Source organism: Lampris incognitus, chromosome 9 (assembly GCF_029633865.1).
Source record: "Lampris incognitus isolate fLamInc1 chromosome 9, fLamInc1.hap2, whole genome shotgun sequence".
In the NCBI taxonomy this organism is placed as follows: domain Eukaryota; kingdom Metazoa; phylum Chordata; class Actinopteri; order Lampriformes; family Lampridae; genus Lampris; species Lampris incognitus.
In genome coordinates, this window is record NC_079219.1 from 58906318 (window position 1) to 58916301 (window position 9984).

At 56.0% G+C, this 9984-nt stretch overlaps 1 protein-coding gene across 1 annotated transcript in view; it reads left to right on the plus strand.

Moving 5' to 3' along the window:
- LOC130118619 (protein kinase C gamma type-like) overlaps nucleotides 1–7976 on the plus strand; it is a 22401-nt gene extending 14425 nt beyond the window's left edge. Inside the window, exons 7-9 of the mRNA XM_056287060.1 lie at nucleotides 1800–2001; nucleotides 6982–7217; nucleotides 7832–7976. Of these exons, the coding sequence (XP_056143035.1) occupies nucleotides 1800–2001; nucleotides 6982–7217; nucleotides 7832–7976 (583 nt within the window). The remainder of the gene's footprint in view (nucleotides 1–1799; nucleotides 2002–6981; nucleotides 7218–7831) is intronic.
- Nucleotides 7977–9984: the final 2008 nt, after the last annotated feature.

Genomic DNA, 9984 nt, shown 5'->3' on the forward strand with positions numbered 1-9984 from the left:
TCAGGAGGGAGGGGGAACTGGGAGGAATAGCGTGATCCTCCCACGTGCTACGTCCCCCTGGTGAAACTCCTCACTGTCAGGTGAAAAGAAGCGGCTGGCGACTCCACATGTATGGGAGGAGGCATGTGGTAGTCTGCAGCCCTCCTGGATCAGCAGAGGGGGTGGAGCAGAGACCGGGACGGCTGGGAAGGGTGGGGTAACGGTATACACAGACATCCTTATTAAGGTGTGGTTGATGTGTGTTGATGTTTACCTGCACACACAGCACCCCCCCCGCACCCCCCCCTCTCCAGACACAGCACCCCCTGCACCCCCCCTCTCCAGACACAGCACCCCCAGACACAGCACCCCCCCCGACTCCCCCTCTCCAGACACAGCACCCCCAGACACAGCACCCCCCCCCCGCATCCCCCCTCTCCAGACACAGCACCCCCCCCGCACCCCCCCTCTCCAGACACAGCACCCCCAGACACAGCACCCCCCCCCCGCATCCCCCCTCTCCAGACACAGCACCCCCAGACACAGCACCCCCCCCCCGCACCCCCCCTCTCCAGACACAGCACCCCCCCCGACTCCCCCTCTCCAGACACAGCACCCCCAGACACAGCACCCCCCCCCCGGACTCCCCCTCTCCAGACACAGCACCCCCCCACACTCCCCTCCCAGACTCTTGGGACTGTGTGGCCGAGGGTAAGATGAAGCTCGGTGGGCTAAAGGAGCCTGTCTGTCTGTCTGTCTGTCTGTGTGTGTTTAGCTCGGTGGGCTAAAGGGGCCTGTCTGTCTGTCTGTCTGTCTGTGTGTGTGTCTAGCTCGGTGGGCTAAAGGGGCCTGTCTGTCTGTCTGTCTGTGTGTCTAGCTCGGTGGGCTAAAGGGGCCTGTCTGTCTGTCTGTGTGTGTGTCTAGCTCGGTGGGCTAAAGGGGCCTGTCTGTCTGTCTGTCTGTCTGTGTGTGTCTAGCTCGGTGGGCTAAAGGGGCCTGTCTGTCTGTCTGTCTGTGTGTGTTTAGCTCGGTGGGCTAAAGGGGCCTGTCTGTCTGTCTGTCTGTCTGTGTGTCTAGCTCGGTGGGCTAAAGGGGCCTGTCTGTCTGTCTGTGTGTGTGTGTCTAGCTCGGTGGGCTAAAGGGGCCTGTCTGTCTGTCTGTCTGTGTGTGTCTAGCTCGGTGGGCTAAAGGGGCCTGTCTGTCTGTCTGTCTGTGTGTGTGTGTCTAGCTCGGTGGGCTAAAGGGGCCTGTCTGTCTGTCTGTCTGTCTGTCTGTGTGTGTCTAGCTCGGTGGGCTAAAGGGGCCTGTCTGTCTGTCTGTGTGTCTGTGTGTGTGTCTAGCTCGGTGGGCTAAAGGGGCCTGTCTGTCTGTCTGTCTGTGTGTGTCTAGCTCGGTGGGCTAAAGGGGCCTGTCTGTCTGTCTGTGTGTGTGTCTAGCTCGGTGGGCTAAAGGGGCCTGTCTGTCTGTCTGTCTGTGTGTCTAGCTCGGTGGGCTAAAGGGGCCTGTCTGTCTGTCTGTGTGTGTGTCTAGCTCGGTGGGCTAAAGGGGCCTGTCTGTCTGTCTGTCTGTGTGTCTAGCTCGGTGGGCTAAAGGGGCCTGTCTGTCTGTCTGTGTGTGTGTCTAGCTCGGTGGGCTAAAGGGGCCTGTCTGTCTGTCTGTCTGTGTGTGTCTAGCTCGGTGGGCTAAAGGGGCCTGTCTGTCTGTCTGTCTGTGTGTTTAGCTCGGTGGGCTAAAGGGGCCTGTCTGTCTGTCTGTCTGTGTGTTTAGCTCGGTGGGCTAAAGGGGCCTGTCTGTCTGTCTGTCTGTGTGTGTGTGTCTAGCTCGGTGCGTGGAAACCAGTGGGACAGGCGTCTGTCTGTGGAGGTGTGGGACTGGGACCGCACGTCCAGGAACGACTTCATGGGGGCGCTGTCGTTCGGAGTCAGCGAGATCTTCCGGCGCCCCGTCAGCGGCTGGTTCAAGCTGCTCGCCCAAGATGAGGGAGAATACTACAACATACCTGTGCCCGACCCGGACCTACAGGTGTCCTACCTGTCACATCGTGTCCACATCACGTCCACATCATGTCCACATCACGTCCACGTCATGTCCGCATCACATCCACGTCATGTCCACATCATGTCCACATCACGTCCACATCACGTCCACATCATGTCCACATCATGTCCACATCATGTCCACGTCACATCCACGTCATGTCCACATCATGTCCACATCATGTCCACGTCACATCCACGTCATGTCCACATCATGTCCACATCATGTCCACGTCACGTCCACGTCATGTCCACATCATGTCCACATCATGTCCACGTCACATCCACGTCATGTCCACATCATGTCCACATCATGTCCACGTCATGTCCACGTCACATCCACGTCATGTCCACGTCATGTCCACATCATGTCCACATCATGTCCACGTCACATCCACGTCATGTCCACATCATGTCCACATCATGTCAACGTCATGTCCACGTCACATCCACGTCATGTCCACGTCATGTCCACATCATGTCCACGTCACATCCACGTCATGTCCACATCATGTCCACGTCACATCCACGTCATGTCCACATCATGTCCACATCATGTCCACGTCATGTCCACGTCACATCCACGTCATGTCCACGTCATGTCCACATCATGTCCAAGTCACATCCACGTCATGTCCACATCATGTCCACATCATGTCCACGTCATGTCCACGTCACATCCACGTCATGTCCACATCATGTCCACGTCACATCCACGTCATGTCCACATCACGTCCACATCGTGTCCACATCATGTCCACGTCATGTCCACATCACGTCCACGCCATGTCCACATCATGTCCACATCACATCCACGTCATGTCCACATCACGTCCACGTCGTGTCCACATCATGTCCACATCACGTCCACATCACGTCCACGTCACAGCCACGTTGTGTCCACATCACGTCCACGTCATGTCCACATCATGTCCACATCATGTCCACGTCACATCCACGTCATGTCCACATCATGTCCACATCATGTCAACGTCATGTCCACGTCACATCCACGTCATGTCCACGTCATGTCCACATCATGTCCACGTCACATCCACGTCATGTCCACATCATGTCCACGTCACATCCACGTCATGTCCACATCACGTCCACATCGTGTCCACATCATGTCCACGTCATGTCCACATCACGTCCACGCCATGTCCACATCATGTCCACATCACATCCACGTCATGTCCACATCATGTCCACATCATGTCCACGTCATGTCCACGTCACATCCACGTCATGTCCACATCATGTCCACGTCACATCCACGTCATGTCCACATCACGTCCACATCGTGTCCACATCATGTCCACGTCATGTCCACATCACGTCCACGCCATGTCCACATCATGTCCACGTCACATCCACGTCATGTCCACATCACGTCCACGTCGTGTCCACATCATGTCCACATCACGTCCACATCACGTCCACGTCACAGCCACGTTGTGTCCACATCATGTCCACATCATGTCCACATCGTGTCCACGTCATGTCCACTTCGTCCTCTGTATGGAGTTTGCATGTTCTCCCCGTGTCTGGGTGGGTTTCCTCCGGGTGCTCCGGTTTCTTCCCATAGTCCAAACACATGTAGGTCAGGTGACTCGGCCAAGCTAAATTGTCCCTAGGTGGGAATGTGTGTGTGTGTGTGTGTGTGTGTGTGTGTGTGTGTGTGTGTGTGTGTGTGTGTGTGTGTGTGTGTGTGTGTGATGGCCTGGCGGCCTGTCCAGGGTGTCTCCCCGCCTGCCGCCCGGTGCCTGCTGGGATAGGCTCCAGCATCCCCGCCAGCCTGCGTTGGATAAGCGGTGTGGATGATGGGCGGGTGGACGCCTGCGATGCGTCACTTTTCCTGGAGACACTTGGCTCCTGACCGGTTAACTGTTCAGCGGCTAGCCGCCTCGTGCACGCCCCGCGGGACGGCAACGACAACCCGCCACTACCTGACAGGCACGACACCGTAGCCATCTTTAACGGAAATGGAAAGGGGTCTCCGTCTGTCTGTCCTTCCATTTTCTCAACAACCGTTCAGCAGTTCGGCTCCACACCTGGCGGGGGTCTTGCTGAGGACCCCCGGAAGTGCGGTGCCGAGTGTGATGGTGTTTGGATGAGCGCTTCTCGAGAACGCTGCAAGCAGTCGGTCCCTTCCGAACAGGCGGGGTTTGTGCGGGCAACCGCACTGGTAGTGTTATGACCAGGGGGGGAGGGGGGGAGGGGGGGAGGTGCCATGCGCCCTGTTGACCAAAACCAACCCTTTGTTAAGACTGCAACCTCCTTCCGTCCCCACAGGTTAACGGCGCCACGTGGAAGAAAGGTCAGTGTGGATACAGAAATCTGACCTGTAGTGCCCCGTGGTAGGGAGGTGCACAGCAGGGGTCCTGTCCCAAGCTGCTTCAGGGAGTCTCTGTCCTTGTAGTGCCCCGTGGTAGGGAGGTGCACAGCAGGGGTCCTGTCCCAAGCTGCTTCAGGGAGTCTCTGTCCTTGTAGTGCCCCATGGTAGGGAGGTGCACAGCAGCGGTCCTGTCCCAAGCTGCTTCAGGAAGTCTCTGACCTTGTAGTGCCCCGTGGTAGGGAGGTGCACAGCAGCGGTCCTGTCCCAAGCTGCTTCAGGGAGTATGTGACCTTGTAGTGCCCCGTGGTAGGGAGGTGCACAGCAGCGGTCCTGTCCCAAGCTGCTTCAGGGAGTCTCTGACCTGTAGTGCCCCGTGGTAGGGAGGTGCACAGCAGGGGTCCTGTCCCAAGCTGCTTCAGGGAGTCTCTGTCCTTGTAGTGCCCCGTGGTAGGGAGGTGCACAGCAGGGGTCCTGTCCCAAGCTGCTTCAGGGAGTCTCTGTCCTTGTAGTGCCCCATGGTAGGGAGGTGCACAGCAGCGGTCCTGTCCCAAGCTGCTTCAGGAAGTCTCTGACCTTGTAGTGCCCCGTGGTAGGGAGGTGCACAGCAGCGGTCCTGTCCCAAGCTGCTTCAGGGAGTATGTGACCTTGTAGTGCCCCGTGGTAGGGAGGTGCACAGCAGCGGTCCTGTCCCAAGCTGCTTCAGGGAGTCTCTGACCTTGTAGTGCCCCGTGGTAGGGAGGTGCACAGCAGGGGTCCTGTCCCAAGCTGCTTCAGGGAGTCTCTGACCTGTAGTGCCCCGTGGTAGGGAGGTGCACAGCAGCGATCTTGTCCCAAGCTGCTTCAGGGAGTCTCTGACCTTGTAGTGCCCCGTGGTAGGGAGGTGCACAGCAGCGGTCCTGTCCCAAGCTGCGTCAGGGAGTCTCTGACCTTGTAGTGCCCCGTGGTAGGGAGGTGCACAGCAGTGGTCCTGTCCCAAGCTGCTTCAGGGAGTCTCTGACCTTGTAGTGCCCCGTGGTAGGGAGGTGCACAGCAGCGGTCCTGTCCCAAGCTGCTCCAGGAAGCCTCCTCATCATCACTTCCAGAAGCCTGCAGAGATGCGAACCAGGAGCTGAGTGGCAGGTTTCCCTCTCAGTGCTCACAAGCCCTCTGCCCCCCATGATGCGAGAACCTCTTCCAGGGCAGAGAGGCTGTGCAGCCTCATGGAAGCGCCCCCCTCCTCCCGCCGGGCGGGACGGTGGAGGGCAGATCCCAAAAGCCCCCTTAAAACATGTTTACAGACCAACCGCTGGTTATGACCGGCTATTTCAGACGCAAGAAGAAGAAGATTCGGCAGTTTCTGAAACTGGTTTGGACGCAGCTGACTTAATGGCAGCACGTCACACTGGCTGGCGGGTGAGTTGACTTTAAGCCCCGCCCCCTTTCTGCGTGTCCGTGGTCCATGGTACCAGAATAACACATGTGTGTGATGTTTTTTTTGTTTTTTTTAGGATTTTCCCTCGTTTTCTCCCCAATTTTACCCGGGCAATTACCCCGGTCTCTGCCCCGCCCCCCTCTGCTGATCCGGGGAGGGCTGCAGACTACCACATGCCTCCTCCCACACATGTGGAGTCACCAGCCGCTTCTTTTCACCTGACAGTGAGGGGTTTCACCAGGGGGACGTAGCATGTGGGAGGATCACGCTACCCCCCCCCCCCGAACAAGCGCCTTCGCTGACCAGAGGGGGCGCTAGTGCAGCGGCCAGGACACATCTGGCTTCCTACCCACAGACACGGCCCATTGTGTCTGTAGGGACGCCCGACCAGGCCGGAGGTGACACAGGGATTCGAACCAGCGATCCCCGTGTTGGTAGGCAACGGCATAGACCGCCACGCCACCTGGACGCCCACATATGCGTGATTAAATGACCCCGCCCCCGCCCCCACCCCACTCCCTTTTTAGGCAAAGTCCAGTCTTGTTTGGCTGCTTTCCCAGCTCCAACAGTGGTGCAGGGAGAGAGTTGAGGTGTTTGCAGGGCAGTCTGGGTTGAGCGGCTCCTGATTCCCTCTGCGACCAAACGGATGCAGGAACCGCCCCGCCGCCGCCACCCCCGCCGCCATCACCCCGCCGCCACCGCCGCAGGGGCCCTTAGAGAAGAGCGAGGGACAGGCATGTCTTATCGGTTTTCATGCAGCGGCTGGAGCAGCGTGTTTTGTTTTACCAATACCGATGGCCGTCAAGCCACGAGGCCCGATGGCGGCCGTCGTCATGGTGCGATTTCTCATAATTAATGTCGAACAGCTGATACCGCTCGTGGGAAATCACTTACCCCGGTGCCGGGACAAGAGCTTGAACTGCCCCTCTGCTTGCTACTTTGTGTGTGGACAAAGGGAGGTGAAGATTTATGCCTGGTATTGTAGCTAGATAATTACATAATAAATTACATGTTCTCAGCCTTGTCAGTTTCACTACCTCACCACCAGGGCGCAGGAGTGTGCCACCAGAACCTGAGGTACAACTGTGCTTCCTGTGACTTCCATAGTGTGTGTGTGTCTGTGTCTCTGTGTGTGTGTGTGTGTGTGTGTGTGTGTGTGTCAGTGTGTGCGCTGGAGTGCATCCAGTCATCACGCTCCTCTCGCTGTTGTTCTCTAGGAGCCCCAGCCAGATGCCCCAACACCTTCTCTACCCCCGGCAGCGACTGCCCCGGTGCCTGAACCCTCCTTCCCTGTGCCCATCTCCCCCTCCCCTGCTCCTTCCTGCCCACCTGTTCATGCCCCGGGCCCTGCCAAGGCCAAGGTTGGGATCCAGGACTTCAACTTCCTCATGGTGCTGGGGAAAGGCAGCTTTGGCAAGGTAATCCCTGCTGTGGCACAACACGGCCAGCAGGTGTCAGTGTTGAGAAGCTCGTGCATGTTAACGTCAGGATGTTTTCAGTTTGATTTTTTCATATTGAGATTCTACACTCTGATTTTAACCCATCCTAGCTTGTGTAGCTAGGAGCAGCGGGCAGCCGGCGTGCAGCGCCCGGGGGACCAACTCCGGTTCGTCCTGCCATGCCTTGCTCAGGGGCACAGACAGGAGTATTAACCCTAACACGCATGTCTCCCTGATGGCGGGGGAAACCGGAGCACCCGGAGAAACCCCACCGCAGACACGGGGAGAACATGCAGACGCCACACAGAGGACGACCTGAGATGACCCCCCAAGGTTGGACACCCCGGGGCTCGAACCCAGGACCTTCTTGCTGTGAGGCGGCAGCGCTAACCGCCGGACCCCCGTGCCGCCCAGCTCCTCCTAGTGCAATAAAAGAGATCATTTCAGAGTTTAAAGGATTTCTGACATCAGTGAATTTGACCTTCAAAATAACCTTTCACACGGGGGCTGCAGGGGCATGGCTGCAGCGATGCTGAATCCCCCTTACAAAAAAAAAAGGACGCTCCTCATAACGTGGCCTCTCCATTTACTCCTAAATGACTCATCTCCCCCTCGGCTCCACCGGCAGGCCTGTTAGCGGCACCGTGTCCAGAAGAGCTGGTGCAGGGCCGAGCACGCCACACCGTCAGACAGTCCTCCTGCAGGAGCTGCTCCCGTCAGGGGAGCCTCTGCTCTCCATTTTGTCTTTAATTCCCCCAGTAGATGTGCCATAATGAAGAGAGGGCCGTTTTGAGTCCTGCCTGCTCCTCCGAAATCCCTCAGTGTTGTTTCATAACTGTCAGAGGAGAGTCTACAGAGGGCAGGAGAAATAGAATATGCTTACGTAAGAGGAGAGAAACGACCCGAGAAACGAGGAGAGCGAGGAGAGAGAGAGACCCTAGGGCTGCCGATGGAGAGGAGGCAAGCTGGAGAGACGGAGAGAAACGGAGGGAGCAGAGAGGGATGATAGTACTGCAGCTAGTGTCATGACGACGAAACCAGAGACAGGAAACGACGGTGGTGGAGAGGTGCTGGAGAGGTGGTGGTAGAGAGGTGGTGGAGAGGTGGTGGAGAGGTGGTAGAGAGGTGGTGGAGAGGTGGTGGAGAGGTGGTAGAGAGGTGGTGGAGAGGTGGTAGAGAGGTGGTGGAGAGGTGGTAGAGAGGTGGTGGAGAGGTGGTGGAGAGGTGGTGGAGAGGTGGTGGAGAGGTGGTAGAGAGGTGGTGGAGAGGTGGTAGAGAGGTGGTGGAGAGGTGGTAGAGAGGTGGTGGAGAGGTGGTGGAGAGGTGGTAGAGAGGTGGTGGAGAGGTGCTGGAGAGGTGGTGGAGAAGCGGTAGAGAGGTGGTGGAGAGGTGGTGGAGAAGCGGTGGAGAGGTGGTGGAGAGGTGGTGGAGAGGTGGTGGAGAGGTGGTGGAGAAGCGGTAGAGAGGTGGTGGAGAGGTGGTGGAGAGGTGGTAGAGAGGTGGTGGAGAGGTGCTGGAGAGGTGGTGGAGAAGCGGTAGAGAGGTGGTGGAGAGGTGGTGGAGAGGTGGTAGAGAGGTGGTGGAGAGGTGGTGGAGAGGTGGTGGAGAAACGGTGGAGAAGCGGTAGAGAGGTGGTGGAGAGGTGGTAGAGAAGCGGTGGAGAAGCGGTAGGGAGGTGGTGGAGAGGTGGTAGAGAGGTTGTAGAGAGGTGTATATATTATATACCACTATAGTATATACCACTGTAGTATATACCACTATAGTATACACACTGTAGTATACACCACTATAGTATATACCACTGTAGTATACACCACTATAGTATATACCACTGTAGTATATACCACTATAGTATATACCACTGTAGTATACACCACTATAGTATATACCACTGTAGTATATACCACTATAGTATATACCACTGTAGTATACACCACTATAGTATATACCACTGTAGTATATACCACTATAGTATATACCACTGTAGTATACACAACTGTAGTATACACCACTATAGTATATACCACTGTAGTATACACCACTATAGTATATACCACTGTAGTATATACCACTGTAGTATACACCACTGTAGTATATACCACTGTAGTATATACCACTATAGTATATACCACTGTAGTATACACCACTATAGTATATACCACTGTAGTATACACCACTATAGTATATACCACTGTAGTATACACCACTATAGTATACACCACTGTAGCATATACCACTGTAGTATATACCACTATAGTATATACCACTGTAGTATACACCACTATAGTATATACCACTGTAGTATACACCACTATAGTATACACCACTGTAGTATATACCACTATAGTATATACCACTGTAGTATACACCACTGTAGTATATACCACTATAGTATACACCACTGTAGTATATACCACTATAGTATATACCACTGTAGTATACACCACTATAGTATACACCACTGTAGTATACACCACTGTAAGTCAAATGAGATCCCTGACCCCCGCGGGGGGCAGCGCCCGCCGCCCCAAAGCATTGTGGGTAGTGGGCTGGAAGCGTCACTCCAGCAGTTCACTGTACGGTCGGCCATTGTTTCCCACCGGCCCAGTTGAAACGCGGGTCACGTGGTTCTCAGTCCGGAAAATCAGGAGACCGTTGCAGTTCCTGGGTGGCCGAGCCCCCCCCCCCCCATCTAATAGAGACGGTGTCGCCGCTGCCAGCAGGCACCAGTTTTAATGGCCGAGACAAACGTGACGTGAGCTCGATTTCCTCTTGTGGGAG